The sequence below is a fragment of the Mesocricetus auratus genome, unplaced genomic scaffold (assembly GCF_017639785.1).
Source record: "Mesocricetus auratus isolate SY011 unplaced genomic scaffold, BCM_Maur_2.0 Super-Scaffold_100006, whole genome shotgun sequence".
NCBI classification, from domain to species: Eukaryota; Metazoa; Chordata; class Mammalia; order Rodentia; family Cricetidae; genus Mesocricetus; species Mesocricetus auratus.
In genome coordinates this window covers 85,002,897-85,027,296 of record NW_024429190.1, presented here as the reverse complement: position 1 = coordinate 85,027,296, position 24,400 = coordinate 85,002,897, and the positions used below count along the sequence as shown (strand labels likewise).

At 43.9% G+C, this 24,400-nt stretch overlaps 1 protein-coding gene across 4 annotated transcripts in view; it reads right to left on the bottom strand.

The window, feature by feature from the left end:
- Positions 1 to 1,839: 1,839 nt before the first annotated feature.
- Positions 1,840 to 24,400, bottom strand: part of Nek10 (NIMA related kinase 10) — a 186,749-nt gene continuing 164,188 nt past the window's right edge. For 3 of the 4 annotated variants that reach the window (XM_040747626.1, XM_040747627.1, XM_040747629.1), the window contains 5 exons: positions 21,928 to 22,038; positions 11,969 to 12,077; positions 11,027 to 11,079; positions 10,893 to 10,948; positions 1,840 to 7,437 (listed from right to left, as the gene is read on the bottom strand). In XM_040747626.1, coding sequence (XP_040603560.1) covers positions 7,380 to 7,437; positions 10,893 to 10,948; positions 11,027 to 11,079; positions 11,969 to 12,077; positions 21,928 to 22,038 — 387 coding nt within the window. In that variant the 3' untranslated portion in view covers positions 1,840 to 7,379. Of the gene's footprint in view, positions 7,438 to 10,892; positions 10,949 to 11,026; positions 11,080 to 11,968; positions 12,078 to 14,472; positions 14,712 to 21,927; positions 22,039 to 24,400 lie in introns of those variants that run through there. The other variant, XM_040747628.1, reaches the window with a different exon arrangement.

The following is a 24,400-nucleotide window of genomic DNA, read 5'->3' as shown; positions in this document are numbered from 1 at the left end:
CTGAGTGACTTCATGTGTGTTAATATTGTTCTGGGAATGGAAGTCTGGCCCGTGGTCTTTGGTAGTGTACTCTGAGATGGAAACACTTCAGTGCAACATCATTAATTAATCCGTACCCATGCACAGTGTGCTACTAGTGGTTATGTGGACCAGATGTTTCCAGCATTTGTGTGTGCGTGCTCATGTGCACATGTATGTCTTAATTGAAGAAACGTACACAAATACCTAAGCAGCAAACAAGTGAATGTACAGGGTGGGTATGCTTATCAGTGTGTGGAGGGATCTAAGGGAGATTACTCATGAGCTAGTGGTTAAGCCGGGCGGTGGTGGTGCACACCTTTATTCCCAGTACTTAAGAGGCAGAGGCAGGTAGACCTCGTGAGTTTGATGCCAGCCTGGTCTACAGAGTGAATTCCAGAACAGCCAGGGCTACACTGAGAAACCCTGCCGAGAGAGAGAGAGAGAGAGAGAGAGAGAGAGAGAGAGAGAGAGAGCGACAGAGACAGAGACAGAAACAGAGACAGAGACAGAGACAGAGACAGAGACAGAGACAGAGAGAGACAGAGAGAGAACTAGCGAGTACTTCTCATGGCTTCCTTTTGTGTGTCCTGGAGAAGGAACGGTTGTTAGGGCCACAATGTTAGGTGCCTCTTTGTTTTCACTAAGCACGTCCTCTCCAATCATGCATAGGCATAAGATGGCAAGTGGGGCATTCACTCCAAAAGTTTTCTTTGAAGACACATCTTACTGCATACGCACCTCAACCAGTCCAGGCTGGATAGGCACACTGCACCTAGATCCAGAATGGATTCAAAGATGCACCTGGTTACCATGGCAAACTGCTAGACCAATTGCTTTGTTTGGAGCAGGGTGTAGGAGTACCTCAGGCAAATGTCCTGGCTTGCTTAGATGGCCCTGCAGACTACCTCAGACTCCTCCCCTTGGTCGTCATCCCTGCTCACCATGGCAACGGTGTAGTGTAATCCACGTTCTTAGTCTGTTGGTAAGGCCCACTGCAGAGAAAGCCAGGCATCTTGGTGTGAACTGTCTATGGACTGAGACACATGGCAGGAGCTCCCGGCAGCATCCCAGTACAGAAAGTGACAATGTCTTCATGTTGGCAGGTGGGGTCCTGACTCTAGTCTGAGACATTTAACAGGTCAGTTAAGCTGTGCTTGGTGTTCTCACCAGTACAGGGCCTGTTGATTCAAAGAGTTCCTATTGTTATGGAGCAGTCAGCATCTGATTCATCTTCCACACCCATCTGATTTTGATCATGTGATCTGCTTGGCCCATGGGGGAATGGGGAAAGCCTGATATACTCTGGAGCCTGGCAAACAAGTCCTGAATTCTCTTTAGTTCTTGCTGCTGTCATAAAACCGCATCTGTCTGCTGGATAGATACTACTGGAGACACCAGAGAAGGAATGTGAGAAACATGGGCTCCTTCACCCTGCTTCTCTGGGGTCCAGGCTGGTGGATAGCTTACCTGCCAGCACTTGTGCAAGATTTGCATCAATGGAAAAGTACTTCGAGAATCTACCAGTTATAGCCCAGGACAGAGTTTACAAACACACGTTGGCAGCTTGGGCAGAGTTGTCATGGTAAGAGACACCTGTGATCCCATCAACAGGAAGGCTGAGTTTGGTAGTCTGAGGTCAGCCAGGGACACACTGCAAGATCCAGGCCAGCTGGAGCTAACTGGGGAGATGGTCTCAGAAAGAAAAGAGCCAGGGAGGGGGAGGAAGAGAGAGGGAGACTTAAAAATCACAAAAGGAGAGGAGGAAGTTTGTAAAAAGAAATGACACTTACCCTTGACAAAAGCAAAATTATTTTCCAATAACTTGAAAATACATTTTTATTTCTTTAGCCTTTAACAGAGCACATTTACACAATAGCAAAAAAAATAACATTTGTTTTCATCTTTCATGTGAGTCTTTTATAGAAGCATTTCTTTCCCTTTTTTCGGTCTATGCCTGGGTGATTGCATTAGAGACTCGCAGTGTTCATGGGGAGCTTTGGGGGACAGCTGGCAGGCACACTCACTACCTTCTACAACAGTGAAACCACCAGTATCCCCCTGAAATGCAGACCCCCTTCAGGAGGGTCACAGTCTGTTCCTTGCAATGAGGGCATGAGGGTGGGCAAGGCTGGGTGACCTGAATGGGAGGTGCTAGGGAGAACAAAAGCCTATCGCAGAGACTGAGAAGAAGGCACACAGGGAGCCTGGGAGCCTGGTACAGGCACGGACCTTAGTCTTGGACACAGGGCCATCGGGAAACAGCTCTGCACTGCAGGAGCCTCCACTTGCTCTTGGAGGACAGCACCACTCCTTTTCATCTTCACGGGGCACAACAGAATGCAGGAGGCCTTGCAATTCAGATTTTCTCCACTAAATGTCAGCAAGCAAAATACTGCAAAGACTTTTTTCCTGTTTCCCAATTTGGAGGGATAAAATGGCGGGATCTTTAGGCGGCTAGTCATCAAACAGCCACTGGCAAATCATGAAAATGCCCACAGTGTCCCTTTCCCGATCTGACTGAGCAACCGTGTTCACATGTCTCTGCATCTAACCATTCAAATTCTTCACAAATTGTTTGGTAACATTTTTATTGTCACATAAAATGAGCCTGTGTTGGAAGAAGGGGAAGAAAAGTAGGCCCCAGAGGCGCCGCCATGTTCACTTACAGGCAGATCGAACTGCTGCTTTGGGGCTTGTTTCTTGCTCAGCAACAAAGGGCTTGTTTAGTATGTGCAAGACTCTGAGCTCAGTCCTAGGTACTAAAAAGCAGCAGCAGCCCTACATGGAGCACAGAGCCTCTATGCCTCTCAGGGACCAGCCCTGAAGAGCCACCAACATTCCATGCTGATGTCTGGGAGGCCAGCTTGCTGTGGCCATGCGCAGCTGCTAGCCCAGGAGACACAGCAGCAGGGATCACTAGGGCGTCTGGCTCTACCTAGAGGCTTCCTTCTGTCAGCTGCTCCTCAATGAGGCACTTCTGGGTGATGCTCTGCCCTGGGAATGTTGGCCCTCCAGTTACTGGAAGCAAGATTGTGTTTGGGAATTGAATAACTTCCTTGGAAGATCTGTCATCTTTACAAGGCAGGACTTCAGGGTCACCACAAACACTGTGTCCTGTCACAACATGAGGCTACCCTAGCAGTCCTATTTCTGCTCAAATCCACTAAAGTGTGAGGTAAGCATGACGGGAAATGTCAGGTACTTAGCTAAAACTCACATGTCTCGTATATTTTTCTTAGAACCTTGGCTCCAATGGCGCTTGGAGTGTAGAGCTAAATGGTGGGATAAGATAGTCTGTAAGGGGCCTTCACTGAATGTTTACACAGTGCCAAGCCCATAGGCATTGCCTTCTTTGGATTATTAGTTCTGGTATAAACTTCTCTGTTTAGTGGGACAGTTCCTTCTTGACATTTTCCCAACACTTAGCAGTATTCACTAGCGATCTTACCATATCAATTCCAAGCAGCCATCTTGCCTACTGATCATCAAAGGGGCAGCAAGGCATGACTTTCCATAACCATAAAACGTCTTGTTTAGGAGCAGATAAGCTACCTTCAAGAGCTCATGTAGCAGCCACACTGATCGTGCGTGCTTTTCTTACTCCTGACCATGGTAGCCAGACACAGAGCAGAGCTGGCTTCATGGGACATAATGAGAGGAAAGGGAACATCTTGCTTTCAGAAAAATAATATCCCACTTTCAACTAGCTTTTACAATATAAGGTGAACTTAATCATCTCAATTTAATCAGCCAAATGCTGCACAGGTGTCAAGGCTAGTGTGTCCCCATGTGAAGAGGCCACTGGGACTTTAGGGTGTGCCGTCCTCACTTTTGCAAATGACTGTTGCCCAAAGACCCAAAGGATGCTTGCACTGTCAGTGTCCATCTGTCACCTCACCAAAAACCACAGAATCTTTCCTGTCTCTCTTAGAAATCTCAAAAGCAACATCAGCAGAATGTAAATAGTCATGTAAACATGCAACTTGCATGTTACATTACAACATGCACATTCACAAGACTCTCTTCACCATGAAGTTGCTTCCTTGAGACATAGGTGACTTGCAACTCGTATTTCCAGACCATGGCATGTGCTAGCTGAACATTTTAATTTTAAAAACAATTTATCCAAAGCTGTCACTTTACACCAAAAGAGCATTAACACAATCCAGAAGGTTTTACAACAAATGCATACGCATCACATCCATGTCTGTAACATAGAGATCTGATGTTCAGACAGAATGCCACATAGGATTAAGGTCAGAGTGTGGTATCCTCCAGCTTCTTCTCTCTGCTGCACACTCTGGGTGCTGTGAAGCTGTCCCACCCAAGTGGCCTTGCACTACCTAGCAGCTGATTTGGGTACTCATGAAAACCAACATTTTCAAAAAGCAAGAGGTGAATAGTCAAAGTTCCTTTGAAACAATTTTTTTCTATCTTCAGATGGATAGAAGATGTGGGTATTTCTAAAGGAACCCAACATGTTCACTTTATGCAATTCCAGAGAAGAAGAGAAAATAAAGAGGGGGGGAATGTATATGTTCTATGCATATTAATACTGATAGAATTGACTAGTCAATATGATTGCCTTTACAAATCTTAACATTAAGTTTAAAATAAGTGGTGCTATCGATGGAATTGGACATAGCAGTCCTCCAGTTCCCTATTTGAGTGTTAAAAGTCATTGCATCCAGTGAGTTCCAGGTGGCACTTATGCAGGAAGACCTTAACTTGTATAAACTGCATAACAACATCCTCCAGTGTACATGTATGAGTGTGTGTCTGAAATTCTTCCCTCAGCTGTGTCTGTCTGTCTGTCCCTCTTTATTCTTGAGGTGCTCCTCCCAAAGGCACTGCATATCTGCCACAAGACTAAAGACAAATACTTGCTACCGCCAGTTTCCTGAGAATGGGACATTTTGCTTTGAAAGAGTGAATGGAAGTTTCAAGTACAAATGCACACTAAGAGCTGCTGGATCCAAACATAATTAGCTGAAAGCATTTGTGCACCAAAAGTTATGTGAAGAGATTAATTCAAATTCTACCCCATACAATATTCGGTCACTGGGAATGCGATGGATTCAACAATTGACAGGATTTCATTCTACAACAAATCATTAAAAATTATACAAGACAAAAAGGGAAAATGTAAATGCAATCGAGAACAGATTATGAGGCGTGTTAATCTCAAGTAGCCACTTCTTTGCACAAAAGACAATTCAGCTGATCAAGACAAAAAGGCTGTTTTCATTCTTGCCTGAAATCACAGAGAGCGCTTTGGAAAGGCTAACTTCACTGCTGGGGAGAGGCCGCATTCCAAGGCTTCCTTACACACGGAGGATGAGGGTCAGTGACTGCAGAAACTTGGGAGAACTCAAGGGTAGCATACACAGCCTGCACCTCAGCACCACCAACCAGCCATTGCATGGTTGGTATGAGCCCTTTTACAGGGGTATGTGTTGGCTTCTCTTTGCTAATTGTACTAGCTTGTTCTGTGATAGATGCCATTCCTATGGCCTATAGGAGATATGGAGAAACTATGTATCTTTTACTTTTCTATCTGTAGACTGTACTCATTTAAAAAAATACTTCAATTAATATTTTTTTCTTTACCAAGGCAATGAATGCCATTCTGTCTATATATTACCATTTGAGAAAGAATTTGATTATTTGAGTATTCACCCCCAGCTTACTGCATTCTATGAAGGACTTCCTCGTGACTCAAGTCCACGTCCCTCTAGGCCTAGGTCTCCCACCACAAATCAGGTGATCTACAAAATGACTGAGCAGAGAAATAAAACTTTGCTTCAGCTAGTCAATAATGGTGTTTGGATTCTGTATGTGAAATTCATATATGGATGGGATTGTTTTGAGAAGTAAAATTGAAATTTTTTTCATCACTCTATTTAATATTTAAATTGATGTATTTTAACTGTTATCTTGGCTTAAAGAAAATATTCATTAGTAACCACGAAAGGCACTAGTTAGTTTATGATCAAAGAGAATTGGGATATAATTTAAATGTTAAACATTCTAATTCTAAAAAATAGGATGAATTCACATTAAGTGATTTGCATACTATTCAGGAAGGTTATATTGTGTCTCAATGACTGCCAATATATATTGTACTATTCAATTATGCTAAAATATATCAATGTAATTAAATACAACAGAAATCAATGGGAAGTTAAATGTGTAATTTCATCTTCCAGTGTGCTAATTGCATGCAATGAATTGCTTCTGAAGTGGGGACATGTACAATATGGGTTGGGGCTATACTAGAGTTATTGGAGGCCACTTGAAAAGGAGGAATTTAAACTCAGTGGCCTAGCAAATCCTCTCTCAATAGAAGTGGGATGCTATTTGGCATTATGACTTTTTCTTTTAGGCCATCTCAATGGGAAAAGAAGGAACTTATATTTCATTTTATAATTTGGGAGGATTCCCAAACAATAAGTATTTATCTTACACATAGGTAATTTGGTAAGATCTAGAGTAAGGGCTGTCACTGCTTTCATAGTTTATGACTTCTTCAAAGTGGTCTAGAAATATTGCAAGCTTCATTAACAGCAAAATGCCACCCAATCAGACCTCCCTCCTTCCCTGGACCTATGTGCACACACACACACACACACACACACACACACACACACACACACGTTCTACACCAGTAGATTCTACCAGTCTAGCTGCAATCAGAGTATCTGACAGCTGCTCCCAGATGTGTGCAAGGTTATATGACAGCTACTCCCAGATGTGTGCAAAGTTACAATGACAGCTACTCCAGATGTGTGCAAGGTTACAAATACTGTCTGCACTGTGTCATGTCTCAGAACCTCTAGCACCCAAATGGATCAGAGAGAAACATTTCATTTACAAACTATCATATTTTGAATTTCTCTTAAGATTAAAAACACAATGGAAAACGTAGCATTTTGCACTAGGTCATGTAATAGTTTTATCTAAGACTATTTTGTATAAATGGAAGGCAAGATTACTTTTAAGCATAGCCATCAATCATGAATATAAAATGTTCCTTTGAAAAATATAAGTTGATTTTATGATTGACCTTGAGAAAAGTCCTGTGCTACTCCCATCTGCTGCCCCGGGAGCCATTTTGCAGTGTTTTCTCCCCAAAGCACACTGCTAGCTCATCATTGAGAGTGCAATGCCCTCAGAGGACAGAGACTCAGCACTGCGGGTTGCCACACACCCCTGCAGCAGTGTGAGAGCACTCCTGTAGCTCTGCGAGTCTTTGTCTCGCCTGTGTCATTCTAGCCAGTCCTGGGCATCCTGCAGTCTTGGCTGAAGCCTAGAGCTTGAACTTGCTGGGAAACTCCACCTGCTCCAACGCAATGCTCTTATCTTTTGGTTGGGTAATTCCTGGTCCCCCATGGATAAGAGTGACATCTAGAAGATCTAGAAGTGGAAAGAGTGCCATAGAGTCACAAACATTTCTATTTGCTTAAGCCAATAGATATAATACATATACCACAACGAATAAAAACTAATTAATGAAGTGAGAAGTTTCAGAGAGCTCTGACGTTTTGCTGAAATTTGGCAATAACACGGTTTTTCTTAGGTTAAGAGCACAATGAGAACCAGTGACTCTTCACAGTAGAAAATCAACACCATTCAAAGTAGTTTGTGCCACATAAGCCTCTATGGTCATTACCTCTAATACATGAAAGTCTTTGTTCATTTACCTCTATCATATGAATGTCTACACTCATTTACCTGTAGCACATGAATGTCTACACTGACTAACCTCTATCACATAAATGCCTACACTCATTTACCTCTATCACACGAATGTCTGTGTTCATTTACCTGTATCACGTTGTTGTAGTTTGAATGTAATTGGCACCCATAAGCTCACAGGGAGTGGCACTATTAGGAGGTGCAGCTTGTTGAAGTAGGTGTGGCCTTGTTGGAGGAAGTGTGTCACTGTGTGGGTGGGCTTTGAGGTCTCCTATGCTCAAGCTACACCTAGTTCAGCCCTGTTGCCTGCAGATTAAGATGTAGCTTTTTCTCTACTCTCAGCTCCTTCTCCAGCACCATGTCTGTCTGAGTGCCACCATGCCCCACCACGATGATAATGGACAGAACCTATGAAACTGTAAGCCACCCAATTAAATGTTTTCCTTTATAAGAGTTGCCATGGTTATACATCTCTTCACAGAAATAGAAACCCTAACTAAGACACACATGAACATCTGTGTTCATCTACTTGTATCACACATCTGAAGATGCAAAGCAATGGAAGCAGATTCAGTGTACATTGACTTTTCACTTCTATGAATGATTCTGGCTACACTTCACTATTATTATCATTATAAAACATTGCTGAATGATAATAGGGGATAGGGAGCTGGCTCGGAGGGTAAGGTACTTGCTGACAAGCCTGACAATCTGAGTTCTACATGGTCCAAGGAGAGAACTGATTGTGGAAAGCTGTCCTTTGACCTTTTATGAACATCCCTCCTTTCTCTCTCACACACACAGAAGCACACTCAAAACACAAGAGATTTAAATGATCTCAGGTTAACCACCACTTGTAGAGAATTATGTAATAACTTTATTATTATGTCAACAATCTTTCTCTCATTTGTGCGTGTGTGTGTGTGTGTGTGTGTGTGTGTGGCCAGAGATTAACCTTGAGTATGGTCCCCAAGACACCATCTCCTTTGATTTTTGAATGAGGGTCTCCCTGGCCTGGAATTCAGTGATTAGATTAGGTTGCATGGCCAGTGAGCCTAACGGATAAGCCAGAACTGGGATTACAAGCACACACCACCACACCTCATTTTCTTCTTTCTTTATCCCTAAATTTTGTTAAAAAAATCAAGTATTTTATGTGTGCAGGTGTCATGCCTCCTGAGTATATATATGTCTGTACACTGCTTGCTTGCCTGGTATTCTTGGATACCAGAAGAGGGTGTCAGATCCCCTGGAACTAGACTTACAGATCGTTGTGAGTCACGATGTGGTTTCTGGGAATTGAACCCCAAGTTCTCTGGAAGAACAGCCAATGTTCTTAATCACTGAGCCATCTCTCCAGCCTCCATGCCTGTTTTATTTATTTTTTAAATTGAGTTTTGGGGGTTCTCATACTGGCAGGGCAAGCCCTCTCTCACTGAGTTGTCTCCTCAGTCCCAAACCTAAAACATAAGAGTCTTCCTTACTTACACACAGATCTACTGACCAATCACTGAATCATTAATCTGGTATGTGTCTACCAGGGTTGACATTGAGTCACAAACTAGAATGGAGAGGTACAATTAAATAAACCAATAATGCCAATCATAAGCCTCTATAAACTCATGCACCAAATTTTTCATTGATAAACACTTTGATTCTCTGCAAGAATATGAAGCTGTTCACTTCCCTTGCTCCTGACCGTCTGAGGAAATACACACAAAATGACAATCGTCATACAATGGCAGCCTCTGCCCCACTACTTCAAGCCAAGGACACTTGAAATAGTAAGGTGCTGAAAGTCAAGAGCAGAGACGTGCACACCACCAGCAGAAGCTTGTACGCTTAGCACTCGAGCAAGTGAAAATGCAAACATCTCCCAGGGACAATGGGAGCAGAGCACCTGTAAGGACGGTGATTTCTATCAGCGATGCATTCTTGCAACACGGGGATTACTCATCTTGGCTCTGCAGTCTCAAATCATAAGAAGCTGAATTTGCAAGGGTTATATTTTAAAAATATGTTATCAAGCCAAAGGAGCAAGTGGTTGAATAATCTCATGTGTGATTCATAAGAAAGGCTCCCTGAAAGGAGAGCAGAAGAGAAAAAGCAGGAGACAAGCTGAGCTCAGAGGAGAATGTAATTTCTCTGTAATGACCTTACTGAGCCAGTCTGGAGTCCTTGCTTTCCAGGCTACTTGCTGTTCTTAAGGGACATTTCCAGAATAACTTAGAAAGTCATCACAAAGTAGCTTTCCTGGCTGCAGAAGCAAATGTTCTTTCTCCAGGAGGAGCCTGCTTGGGGGAGTCCTGAGCACCTGGGGTATGTGCTGGATGTGGGTGGTTGGGAACACAGAGGGACTCCTCTGTCAGCTGCTGCTACCATAGCCTACCACACATAGTACTTCCACAGTGCTGGCCAGTCCTCAAATGCCAGCACCTGACTTCTTTTCCATTGAACTTCTCTGGTGATTACTCAGTTCTTTGTCCATTATTAGGAAAGGCTGGAACCAGCAGAAATGGGCGCTTCTGAGGAAGGCAACCAGCAATTACCAGTAAAGCTGGAAGATGACTAATCCAGCTCCCTCCCTTAGAGTCAGGGAACTCAAGGCTTCTCAGAGTGTGGTGCGGTGGCCCAAGCTTCAGACACCCAATATGGAAACTTGTTTGACAATGAAATCTTTCTAACCTCATCGTCTTTGTCAGTGTTTTCCAGAAACACCTATCAAATAAACTAAGCACATTCAATTTATTCTGCCATCGCTCTGTCTAACAGTAAAGCTGCAGGATGTCTAAACTAGATTTAAAGTTATCAAATAGTTTGTTTATTTTAAAATCATTTAAAGTATGGTTTCCTTGGCTGTGAGAACAATGGATATCTGAGCTTCCAGCTCTTCTAGAATGGTCCCAGCAAATTTAACTCAAGAAACCATCAACTCGTGCTCCTTGTCTAATGAGCCAGTGGGTACGAGGTAGTCTGTCTTTTGTTTCCTTGTAGAACACAGTAGTGAGGCCTCCACAGAAGCTGGGCAGCACACATTCCCTCGTGTCTACATCTACTCAAAGTGTTTTAAATCAAGTTGTAAAGCTTTCCGGAATCAAGGATGGAGAAAGCAGAGCTAACGTCCAACTATCTCACGTCATCCTTCCCCTTTGAAAGGAAACTCTGCCTCTCACCTGTTGGTTGCAAAATTGTAATAGCCACTTTCTTCCAGGACCTCTTCAATCACAGTCTGAAATTGACAGACAATCCAGTTAATATGAATTCAAAGGGACACACGGAAAAGCACCCAGGGCTGCAGAAATACTACCTGCATCTGCTCGTACGTGAGCCCCTCTTCCAACTCAAGGCTGCTGGGGGGACCTGAAACACAGGAGGTACAGAAAGTCAGCCTTTGGTTCACAACTTCATCACTATACCTTACTGGCAATTGATACTTCAATGCCGCAAATAGGGTCAGTTTCTTACACATAAAGACTCAAAGACAAATTCCAGGGCCAGAGAGGTAGCTGAGCAGGTAAACGTACTTGCCTTGCAAGTCTGATGACCTGAATTTAATCCCTCTCTGGACTCCCAGATGTTGTCCTCTGATCTACACACACACACACACACACACACACACACACACACACACACACACACACACACAAATAAATGTACTGAAAAATAAAATAAAATTTCAAAATAAAATGTCTTGGCTTTGCTTCTCTTCCCTGCTTGGTTGCCCTGGGTGAGGCCATTACAAAGCAACAAATGAAGAATTAGGAGTAAAACCAATCAAGGAAGGTAAAGGTATGTATGTTAAGGTGAACAGTGATTCACAGCACCTCAACCCACTTGGGAGCTGCACAAACCAGTTGTTGGTTCCCCCCGAGTCAGTCTACATTGACCTAAGGCCCTGCTGGAGACAGGCAAGATGCCTGATGTGGATTCTTCAGGTGTGTTTCAAGTTGTTTTCATTTTGAATACTGAAGCCTTCCATTTCTGCTTTTTTATCTTCCTAGATGCTCTTAGACATTTGATTTCAGCAGGCAACAAAGAAAAAGGAAATAGAATTCATGCACAGAGATCCTGCTGTTTATTTACAATGTCAGTGAGCAAGGGAGGGAGCTGCCTGTGCTGGGGCATAGTCTCTAGGAACCTCTAGATCCCAGTCACCATACCCCAATCCACCATCTCAGAGAACACAAATGCCCTCCATTTTGTATGGTGGGCGTGGTGTTTTAGGACATAGGAAGAAAATCTTTCTTACCTGTGGGGTCACTTTGGGACCAGCTGTTTGCAGACAGTGAATGATGTAGTAAGTGGTAATCTGATGTAAAAAAGTTTGGCTCAATTGTTTCTGGAGACCCCTGAGATAACTGAGGAGGAAAAGTGTGAGAGCACATCAGAGGCAAGTGGCTTCTGGGAGTGGGGGGGGGTCCCATCCCATTCGGGAAGTCTGTCCGTGTGGGAATGCTGGGGCTCTGTGGTCCCCTGTAAACAGAAACACCCGGCTTCCAGAAGACTGATGGACTGGAAGCAGAGAATTCCAGCGAAGGCGAGGCAGACCATTCCTTAGTCCCATGAGAAAACCATGCTTCATAAAGGCAAAAGATGAAAGGCATAAAAACAACAGCTGGGCCTGGGACATCAAGGTGTTATTTTTAATCAGGCATAGGAGTAATAAACCCCAGTTGTTCAACGGAACAATATTTTCAGTCCAAATTGAAGCCCCTTTTCACCACCTATTCTGAATAAGGACTTTTTGTTGGACCGCAGCAAGCAAGTTTCTTAATACATTTTTCTAATTACTATTAATTTGGCTCTCCACACACTGGTTCCTAACGCTCTATCCACCCAATGGCAGAATTTATTAAGTCCCAACTGTTTAATGGTCTTCTGTGAGCTGGATTTTTAAATGGGATTTCTTAATGGAATTTAAGGCTATAAATATTTTCCAACTCCTTTTACCTTTAATGCCACCCAACACTTGGATCGTCCAAGTTTTAGTGCCCGAGTTAATTTACTCTTAAAATGTCAAATATTCATAAAGCAGAAGCAGACATCACTGTTTGAACTGGGTGGCTGTAGTTAATTTGGATTTACAAATTCTGTTCATGAGTTGAGCATGCCCATTTCCAATCACTTGAGGAAACTGGCAGCCAAACCACAACTAAACAACATGTGCCACCAGGTAACCCAGAAGCCTCGTGTGTGTGTGTGTGTGTGTGTGTGTGTGTGTGTGTGTGAATATGTATGTGTAAGTGTGTATATGTGTGTCTGTGTGTATATGAGTATGTATGTGTCCATCTGTGTGTGTGTCTGTGTGTGTATCTGTCTGGGTGTGTGGGCATATATCTGTGTGTGTGTGTGTGTGTGTGTGAATGTAGGTGTGAGTGTGGTGTGAGTGTGTGTGTGTGTGTCCGTGTCTTCTTTCTACATGTACCCTGTCCTCTGAGTGTGAGTGTGTGTGTATCTGTTCATGTCCATGTGTGTGTCTGTGTGTGTTGTGTGTGGTATGAGTGTGTGTGGTATGTGTGTGTGAATGTGTGGTGTGTGTGTATGTGGTATGAGTGTGTGTGTGAGTGTGTGTATGATGTGAGTATGTGTGATGTGTGTGGTATTAGTGTGTTTGTGTGGTGTGAGTGTGTATGATGTGAGTGTGTTTGTGTGGTGTAAGTGTGTGGTGTGTGTGTGAATGGTATGAGTGTGTGTGAATGTGTGTGTGATGTGTGTGTGGCATGTGTGTGAGTGTGTGTGTGGTGTGTGTGTATGTGAATGTGTGTGTGTGGTGGGAGTGTGTGTCCTTGCCCTCCTGTTCCACATATGCCCTATCTTCTCTGTCCTCCCTTCCCCTTTTCCTTCTATCAAAATAGTATTACAAGAATGTCCATAAATACTGTTTATAATAACTAAAAACTGGAAGGTCCACATAGAAAGAAAGATACATCATGATTTGCTCACACTGTGGAATCTACAAAGCAATGAAACAAATGACTTATGCTCAGAATGTGGATGTATGGTGAACACATCAAGCCTGACACAGGAGACGCAGCAGAACACTTCGCCTTTGTGTATTTTCACAACCCAGGAGAACCAATGAATGTGCTGGATGTCAGGAGTCTGATGACCCTGCAGCAGGGATGTGGTGTGTCTAGGGTGGAGCCCAAGGAGCAGTTAGGAAGGTTCTGCGTGCTGCTGTGGTTGAGGTCACATGGGCAAACACATTCTGTATTATTATCTTGATATATTATAAGTTAGCAAGTCAGAACTATTCCATCATTGCACATCAAATACTATGAATACACATTGCAGATATTTCTCAGTCTCCACACACATACTGTATTAGAAGACAATATGATTCTGTCCCTTTTCATTCTTGAAAATGCACTGTTCCTCAGTGATAACTGACAGCTCTGGGGTAGCGTGACAAGACTGTCAGATGTTGATGTATTACAGTGCAGAAGGACCCAATGCCTTAAGCACTGTGCCTTTCTTACAGTCTGGCTAACAGTAGTCACTGTGGCTAAGCTTCCAAATAGTCCCTAGGGCCCTGAAAATGGCTTCCTGTGTTAGAATGACTTTGCATGGGAATATTTCAGCAAGGGGGTGGGCTATCCTACTTAGCTATTCAGTCTACTGTGTGGTCCTAAAGATTGCACCGCCACGCCGGGCGTTGGTGGCGCACGCCTTTAATCCCAGCACTCGGGAGGCAGAGGCAGGCAGATCTCTGTGAGTTTGAGACCAGCCTGGACTACCAAGCGAGTTCCAGGACAGCCTCCAAAGCCACAGAGAAACCCTGTCTCAGAAAAAAAAAAGATTGCACCGCCACTAAAAGGCTTGAATCCTCCAGTAAGAGTATAATTGTGAGTGGGGACTTTAAGACTGCTATTTTGAGATGGCCAGGGTAAGGTGACTCTTTCATTGGTCTTCAGCCTTGAAGGGCAGGTTGTTTAACACTTCAAGTCTTGTGTCATATCGGCACACTCCTTTAGCCTGAGAGCTTCAGATCCCTAGAGGTGGGAAAAGGCATAGGAACAAAGGATGGGTCAAAATTCATTAGTCTTGTGTTTGAACCTAGATATATTGATTTTTATTCCAGAACTTTCTAGAGATTCTTTTTGTAGTTTATATTCTAGGTGTAAATATTCTTTTAGAAAACTAACCTCCTCATCCAACCCATTTACTGTGTGCTACAGTGTCCCACCCCATTTACTGTGCTACAGTGTCTCACCCCATTTACTCTGTGCTACAGTGTCCATCCTTTTGACACTGTGGCATGAGGCTATCATCCACACATCCACAGACTTCACACTTGAGAACTAGTTGTTCAAGCAAGTTACAAAAAAAAAAAACTCTTAAGTTTCCCCTGGGCTAGAGAATTCAGAAATGACCATGAGACTTACAATTTGACCAGGAGTAGATATTGGAATGTATATAGATAATACACTTGCGCAACAATGGGCAATTCAGTAGATCTAGAGGAGTGAATATAAATAATGCTTGTGCAACAACAGGGAATCAGTAGATCTAGAGGAGCGTGTATAGATAACGCATCGCAACAATAGGAAGTACAGTACATGGCATCATGGAAAATGGGAGATTGGCCAGCATAGGAAAGAATGGTGGAGAGCTTCACCTAGGTAACACTGGAGGAGGAATAGACACAAAAGGAGATGGGCTATTATTAGTAACCACAGCAGAACTCATTGTCACTGATTGAGTGCTTAAGGCATTCTGGCAAACTCTGTCATTCTATTTGGCTCTTACCATTACCTTGTAAGGTAAACATTATCTTCATCGTGTGGATGACGAAGTTGGAGAGTCCATTTACAGAAGGAGACTGCGAAAATGGACAGAGCTCAGGACTTTTCACAATGAAAGCTCAAGTGAGCAGAAAGGATGGTGTTTCTAGTGGTCCTGATGAGGGTATGGGAGCTGAAACTGGTTCTAATTGTGGATGGCAGTCACTGTTACCCATGGGTGGAGACACGGAAACATAATGTCTTTCAAATTGCAGCCCCTGTTGCTAGAGAAAGCTATGGGTGGTTAGTGGTTCCACGGTGGTGTTGTGAGCACTCAGCTTGTATGTAGACTGCCTTTAGCATGCTTTCCCTCTTTGCATGACACATAAGGCCCTTCCTCTGCACCAGTGAGCACCCTTGTTCTAAAGTGCAAATGACTACGTACACTTTAGGAACTAACAAGTCAGGGAACGCATTTGAGAGAACGGGTTATGGCTGTCACCACCCCTGCTCTAAGACGCCCCTGATTTGGGGCAGGTACCAAACCATTTTATCACTTAGTCAGTTAAGAACAAGTACTTAAGGTAGAAATTTCAGGGACACAAGCAAGGAAAGACTACAAATGCCATTATTCAATTCCCCAGACTTCATCTTCTTTCCCAAACCAGAAAGTCTGGTCCTCTGCTACAGACCAGTGTCACAAAAGGACACTGAACCTAGCTGATGGAGAGAACTCCGGAAGACGTGAAGTGAAGCGTGAATGAAACTAGATGCCAGAAGTGAGAAAATATACAGCCGTGCCTGGCCATCACTCTGCACTCACCACTGCTCTTGTCTAATTTCCTTGTCCTCCAAGACTGAATATCACTGTTAGAAGTCATAACACATTACCTAATGTCCCATGTTCTCTAATCTACAGCTTCTTTTAGTTTCTTATTAGCTTTCCATAAGCACTTTGTTATCAGAACTGATCAATTCTATACTCACTCGTTTTCTTCCACAAGCCAACAGTCCATCAGCTCTGCAACACTCCAAGCTCCTTCTACCAAAACACCCAGCTGTGTAGTGTTTACATTTCCTCTAAGAGTCATGTCCCTAAAAGAATGTCATCATGGAAAGGATGGAAATGTTCTGTGTGGTATTAATTAGACACAGGAACTAGTCCTCCCCAGAACCTACTTTAGACAATGATGATGGTGTCAAGGCAAGGAGGCAGGGTGGCCTCCCCTTCAGGAAGGTGGACCTTGACAATGGACCCTTTCTTATCGGTCAGAGCTGGTCACTGTCGCTCTATTGACTTAGTGTGCCTCTGGACCTTTGGCAGAGCCAGGTAAACACAAAGTGTGCTTATCACAGTTGCAAAGTCCTGGGAGCTGAGCAATCTGCCTGTCTGGAAAAGAGCTGGAAACCTCCACCATTAAGCAACACAAACTATATCTGCAGATATGTGCTCAAGTTGAGAGCTGAGGCAATGTCAAAAGGCCAACTGATGGGAAGAAGTTCTACATCAGCTAGTCCTCCACAGTGGGAAAGTGTCACTGATTTTTCCTCGGCCTCCCTATACCAAATGCTTTGCAGAATGGCAGCTTCTAGAATGGGAGAATAGGGCAACATTGTGAGTTCTGAGTGTCATGTGTGTAGAGAATGTGATTGACCAGCCAGGCAGTCTTATGACTGTTGGGAGTGTTCACAGTGGGCAGGCACAGCTCTCTATATGCTTCTTGAGTCAGCAGCAGTGGACACTGCTGGGAACTAGTAGGAACAGCATAAGCTCTGCTCTTGCCAGGTCCACAGACTTAGAGCTAGGCTAACAGTATCCCCTGTGATCAGCAAGCACAGTAAAATATAAGAAGCACTGTCCCTACCAGGCTACTAATTTCTGTCCCTGATTCCCATGCTGGAGACATGTGGGAGCCTCTCAAAACTGAGTACGTAGTTCCAACCCTCAGAAAAACAACTCCAGGAGTAGCAGGTATGTGACCTGAGTGAGTCAAATGAACAGCAAACTATGAGAACTCCTCCACAAGGCTGAGTGCTTACAAAGCTAACCAGTTCCCAAGTGGGCCTTCGTTCTTTAGTTTGCTTTAACCCCTGGTCCAGACAATGCTTAAAGCTTGCAACGCAAGGGTCTTGAAAAGCCATGGTGGCAAGTAAGAATCACATGGTACCATGCCTTTGCATAATCACAAACAGTCAACTCTTGTCACAGAGAATCAACCCTGTCAACCCAACTCTCCATAGGACATAAGCTTGTCCATTTCTGAGTGGCAGCTTAGTCAGGGCTCCCCCTGCTTTCAAATGTCAATGGTCAGGCCTTGTCTAGAAAGAGTCTGGCACAAACATCAGAAACAAAGTAAATTACTCTTGAACATAAACAACAAATAAACACTTTAAAGGGGTTGGGAATATGGCTTAGACCATACGTGATATGCAAGCATGAATTTGATCCTTAGCACCTACATAAAAAGGCACAAGTGGCTGTACATGCTTGTAATTATAGTGCTAGAGACGGAGAGACTATCAGATGCTTGCTAGTCAGTTTGTTAAAAAAAAAAAGAACAAAACCATAGTGAAGAATGGGATCCAAGGTTAACCTCTGGTCTTTACATACATACACACACACACACACACACACACACACACATACACATTACCAACCCCATACAAATGTCATGAAGTCTAACTATCATGGCTGACTAAACATGAACTGAACAGGTATGACATCAATAGACATGCTAACGCAAAAGGGGGAAAGCTCACGAGACCTCAACACTAGGCAAAGAATAGCAGGCAATGAAGGAATGCTGGGAACAGGAAAAATAGTCTTCCCCAAGAAAGAATACACTGATTGGTTATTCAATACCAAATGGTCAGCCGTGAAGACACATACCTATACTTTTCTAAGAAAAGTTAAAACAAGCCTCAGCCCTTAAAGGAACATCCATGGGAGAGCAAAGCACTGCTCCATAATATCCTGAGCCCCATCTCCTTGAAGAATGGGAAATCTATTCTACTTCCACTTCCCAGGGGGGCAGAGGGGTTGAGAACACAGCAAGAACACGGCCCTTGATATTGGGATTTGTGCCCAACTTCACTGTAACTTGCTGTACCATATTCATTTGACATCCTTGGGAGGCCTGCTCTTTTTCTTAAGGGAAACACAAGAGGGGCAGATCTGGGGAAGAGGGAAGGGGGCACCGAGAGAAGTGGAAGAAGGAAAAACTGCAGTAAGTCAGGACATAATGTGTGAGAGAAGAATGAGGGGGAGAGGGAGGGGGAGGGAGGGAGGGGAAAGAAGGAAGAGAAGGAGAGATAAAGGAAGAAAGAGAGAGAGAAAGAAAGGAAGGAAGGAAGGAAGAAAGAAAGAAAGAAAGAAAGAAAGAAAGAAAGAAAGAAAGAAAGAAAAAGAAAGAAAGAAAGAAAGATGGGCTGCAGTCTCTATCCAATTCTTTCCCTGGATTTTTATAAACTGTCTCCTCCATCACTCTCTCTCCTGGTTTACTTTGATAACAGTGGTAGGTTATAAGACCTCAGGCCCTGGTAAACTATGCTGTTTATTATGTGTCCTTGTCCTGTATTTGCGCCATGATCCAGAGCAGGGACTGGCAAACTGTCCTATGGAGTGGGCAGTAAATATTTCCAGCCTAGAGGATGTAGGGTTTCTGACTCTGCTGTTCAGCTTCGCCTATAATGATAAAGTAGCCACAGGTCAGATGGAAATGGATGCATCTGGTTATGTAAATAAAGCTTTATTTATAAATGTAGGCAGCAGGCCAGATTGGCTTGAGGGTTATGGTTTGCTGACTGCACATTAGAGGCTTGTTCAGATGCAGCTGCAAGCTTTTGGCAGCAATGCCTGTGTCCTGCATCAGATGGCATGCACTGCCATGTGCCCAGCCCTGTGGCATCTCCATCCCTTCTTGCCCCAGGACTATAAACCTACAATGCCAGCTTTAGTTAATCTATAATATAAAATGTCCCATCATCAGCAATTTGTTTACCCTGAGACAGAATATAAAACAGAAAGGAAAATGATTGGTATCCTTCAAAAGCAAATTTTAAAACAATGAGTGGGTTACTTTGCATGCCCCCAGGGCAACCAACATGTCATCTTTTCCCTTTAGTATCATTAACTCCTGGATTTAATACTGTTGGCATGCTGTGGTTGTATTCTTAGTGATACTTTAGGGACAGCTTGCGCATGGCTCCCAGTCTTTGGACACAGGAGTCCCTGGCGATGCTGTGCGTGTCTACACCTCAAAAGAGCCCAACCCAAACTTGTGTGATCAATCCTTCTTCTTCACCAGTCAACTGTGTCTCCTCAGAAATGTGGAGAGAAACTGAATGGTGCTTGATTAGTTTCTATAGTATTTTAGTGAGTATGCTTTCAAAAGAAAAGATTTGCCATGAATTTACATCTCCCTTTTCCATTGTTAAATTTCCCAGTTCCATAGCTGCTATGCTATTGCTTGCTTGGCTTTGGTGCCCCTGAATTATTCCAGTCAACATGGAGCAGCCTGGAGCAAAGAGCAGCTTAGGTGAGCTACAGAGAAAGAGCTCGCTATGTGACCAGGAGGAAGACTAGGACCTCAGGTCTGTTCACAACAGCTAATCCTAGCTGCTGAGGGGCCCCATTCACACTAGTTTATCAGAAAAGAGTCACTGGCATGACACTATGTAGAGTGACCTACCTTTTCATCCTGCAGATATCAAAGACAGCTCTTTGTCCCTGGGGCCCTAAAAACCAGCTCGGCAAGGATGAGGCTCTACCTTAGTCTATCAGACTTGGAAACAAGAAACTGAGAGGCTCCCCAGGAATCTTGTGCTGGGAGAAGGGAAGGCTGAAATTTAGTGCCAGAGGGGGACTTGCCTCCTGGAGACAACTTCTCAGGCCACCTTGAAAGAAAGATTAGAGCCAGGTTCTGATGCTCACCTCTTGTTTTCCCCTTAGAATCCTGAAGACCACTTAGGCTCTGAGAGGGTCATTGAACCTCTTTGTCCCTCTTCCTGATGTGGCCATATTGACTAAGTCTCCTTTATCTCCTTTTTCTCTTAATCTGGCTCCTTGTTGGGTTGTTGAGGGTGTGGCTCACCTGGCTTAGTAGCGCTCTCATTGGAGCCCCCCCAAACTCCTCCTCTACCCCAACAATCCACCTTTATGCCCAGACAAGGATACTGACCAGGGATGCTCTCAGACACAGAGAGGGAGTCAAGGACGGCAGGAGGGGTGATTTTTAACAAAAGAAGATATCTTTGCTGTCAGGGAAGAAAGAAACACAGGGGGACTTGCCTCCAGGTCAGGCACAAGCAGAAAATCACTGGCTAGAAGGCGAACATCCCTCTATCTGGGAATCGAGTGCACCTCTGAATAGCTTTTTGAGGGAGAAGCTTCCATTCCATAAAACCAGAATTTCTGCTAAAAATTAATTTGTATGCAAATTGGCTTATTCTCAATATTACTTTAATAAGAATATAAAAACCAAGATTGCATCATGCAATCATTTTGTAGGAGATGAACTTCTGGGACTTAAAACTGTATTTCTTAGTATTTAGGTTACTGTTGATAAGTGTGAGACCCCCTGTATCTCTGCTTCACCTCACTGGCTCTGCTGTTTGTCAACATAACATGTGAAGGACAACTTGCTCTCTTTCTCTGAAGGATGGGTTCATGCTTTGTTTACCTACCTGCAGGTGCCTCGTGTGTGTGTGTGTGTATGTGTGTGTGTGTGTGTCTCAAAGAGCCTGGCAGTAAGTTTGTGACTAAAAGTAGACTCACTAATGAAAAAAAAAACCTCAGAGGAAGAGTTCATGAGCAGCACAATACCAAGGTTTAAGCATATGAGGACACTTAAGAAGAAGGGGAAGAGAAGGAAGAGAGGAAAGTGGGAACGGGGACAAAATTATCCCCACCAAGGTAGCCAGACTTTCCTACGCCTGGGGGCTTCCTGGACAGGACAGAAGGCAGAGTGGGTTTCCTGGATCCAACTTGTGTTGCCAGAGGTAAACAACTTTCTTCCCATTTGGTGTAATGATTTAGCTTCAGGATATGTGAATACAAATTTTTGCTGTCCCCAAAGACAGCAGAATGTTGAAGATGGAAAGGGCCTGGAAAAGTTCATTATGTACCCACAGATAATTAAAATGTGGCTTTGCATGGTCAGCTGACTATTTCAGGCAGGCTATGCACAGTTGGGGCTCACTGCAGAGCCTTGTCACAAAATACTGGGACAGATTCCTCGAAGGCAGGCTACAATATACCTACATATTTTTAAATTACAGACATTTATTCTTAGGAAAGCATTCAGTAGTAAGGAATGAGCTGTGTCACAGAAGTAAGGATAAGAAATCAAAGGTAAGACGGAACCATTTGGTATTTTAAGCAATTCCCTGTAACAGTGCATAGAATTCAAGGAGGAGTTAGGAGAAGAGAACTGAACCCTCAGGGCGTCTCCAGTGGACAGATCCCTACATGTAGAATGCGTACCTTCTTAATTTCAGATTTGAGGTTACAAGGGTTGCTCTGCTGGCTGAACAGGGATTTCTTGAATCTCTCTATAACCCTTCTCTTCAGGTCATGGTGCAGAGCTGGGGGGAGCTGCAGAAAGCAAGAAGACAGTCATTACAGCCATCTTCTCCACACTTCATCACCCCCTATAGCATGGCAATATGCACCCAACAAGACTGAGGGAGAGTCTGAATTAGTAAATAATATGCTGCAGTTTCCATCCTCTGTACCTCATGACGGTTTGCTTCCATTTACCTTGTCATGGTTACACTCACTGACACAACTCTTCATGTAACATCTATGCCCACCTATGTTCCATTTTGTGAGGAACAGCCTTGGCAAGGAATATCCATTCTGTTCATGCTTAGGTGTCTATGGCATGCCAGAACCATGCCACGTACCCCAGCCACAGCCCTGAGAAGGATCTGATACTTTGAACCAGAAAACACAAAAACTCAATGGTTCACACTCAGATGTCCACCTGTGAATTCTTCAGCTGGAGAGAAGCCAAATCCTATGGAACAGCGTTGCCGGGAAGAAAGACAGGGTGGGTTAACGTGCATTACGACCTGAATAGGATGACTGGATTTCACAAACACAAGGGCAGTCACTGAAGACTCTTAGAAAAGAAGGGGATTGGAGAGGACCGCTGAATTGTAGGGCTTTGCAGGCAGGCTTCACACAGGGAGTCAGAGTTCTGACGGCCCAGGGGGCGAGGTGATGTCTGGTCGAAAAACAACGCAGGGGAAGTAGGATCAGAATTATCTTGTTGATATCAAAAGGAAGAGCAGAGGGGGAAAGGCTCTATAGGGAGACGAAATGAATACTCACAATTAATAAGAAATGGAAAATTCTCGACTCAAAACAAACGCTGACCAACACAGGCAGAAATACTGCATATGTGACCGTGCCCCAGCCCTGCTCCACTGCCTGGGAGTTTGACTAGTTACCATGTGATTATGTAGGGGTCAAAAAAAATTATGTGTGCCACCATGAGGGTAGGGTAACATGAAACCCTCAGAAATCACAGCTGTCATGCACATGGACTAAAGGGGGAGCATGTGAGGTGAAGGAGAGAGTTTTTAGTATTCGTCTCCTATCGAGCTGTGGGATGGAGCAGTGAGAGCGTGAGGGCTCATCCTGGAGACTCGGGCTTTGGTAATTCCCTGTTGCTTCCCACCCGAAGGTGCCACCTTGCTAAACCAAACAGCAGAGGGCAGTGGTGGCCTAGGTCTAACCAGCAACCTCGCAGTTTGATTGCGTCACGCCCCTGTAAGGCAAAGGCCGCACATGCAGCTTGCTACAGTGACATTTTGAAGGTGAGGATCTCCTTCAAGGGGGTTCAGCCTAAGGCTGGGAGGTATCAGATTAACTGCCAGATTAACTCAGACTTCCTGAAAAGTCTTGCTAGTTATTTAACTTGATGAACTTCTAGTTAACTTGGAGGTTCATCCATTGCCCCTGAATTCAGTGTCTAACAGCTCATTTGAGTCCGGTCCACTGACTTGAGATCTGCACATAGACAGTGCAAACAAGCTACTGTGTCTCACTGGGATAAGTGTCATCAGCACAGTGTCCCACCCATAAAGCTTTCAGTGAGAATTTAGAACTTTGCACAGAATGATGAGGGCTCAGCTGTAAATGAAGGGAGTATAATAACACAGTCCATATGAAAACAGAGCCCACGGCTCATGCGCGCTGGGCACTGCCATCGCTCCTGTACACTCATGTTCTTGTGTCTCTCCCACAGCAAGCTTACATGCCACATTCTTGTTCTAGCGAGGAAAGGATGTGCCACACACCTTCCTTCTGAGGTGTAGCCTCCTGCATCAGCCTTACCCTTCAGCTAACACCACTGCCACACAGCGTCTCACAGGGTATACACGCGCTCACGTCCTTTATTACATCCAAGACGCACACAGCTCAGAAAAGCAGCAGTTCTTGATGAAGAAACTGATTCTAGAAAAGATGTTTTCTTCTATTCATGTGTCTAAGAGGTTTTACTGTACCATACAAATTAATGAAATGAAAAGAAGAATCTAGTCTGTGTGTTTTCTTCAATTTGTATCTATATGGATTCTTTCCAAAAGCCTGGATTTTCTACCCAGGAATACATGAGCAAGATACCAGCAATTTGCAGGGCTCCGTTGGATAAATAGTAGACCAAAAATAGTGGTTTAATCTATTTTGGCATTTTACAGCTTAAGAATTTCCCCTAAATGTTCAAATCAAGTGTTGTAAGATTGCCATTTAAAGAAATAAAATCTAACACTTCTCTTAGAATTTCGAGTCCCTAAAAACAGAGTCAATATGAGAAATCCAGCCATGCCATGACTATCGTATTCTGTTGACTCTGTCACCCTAGCCATGAGCACCCAAGGGACTCAGTGAATGAACAGACTGTTCTGTACTTTACTGCTGCTGCATAACACAGTATGGCTCACTGAGAGCC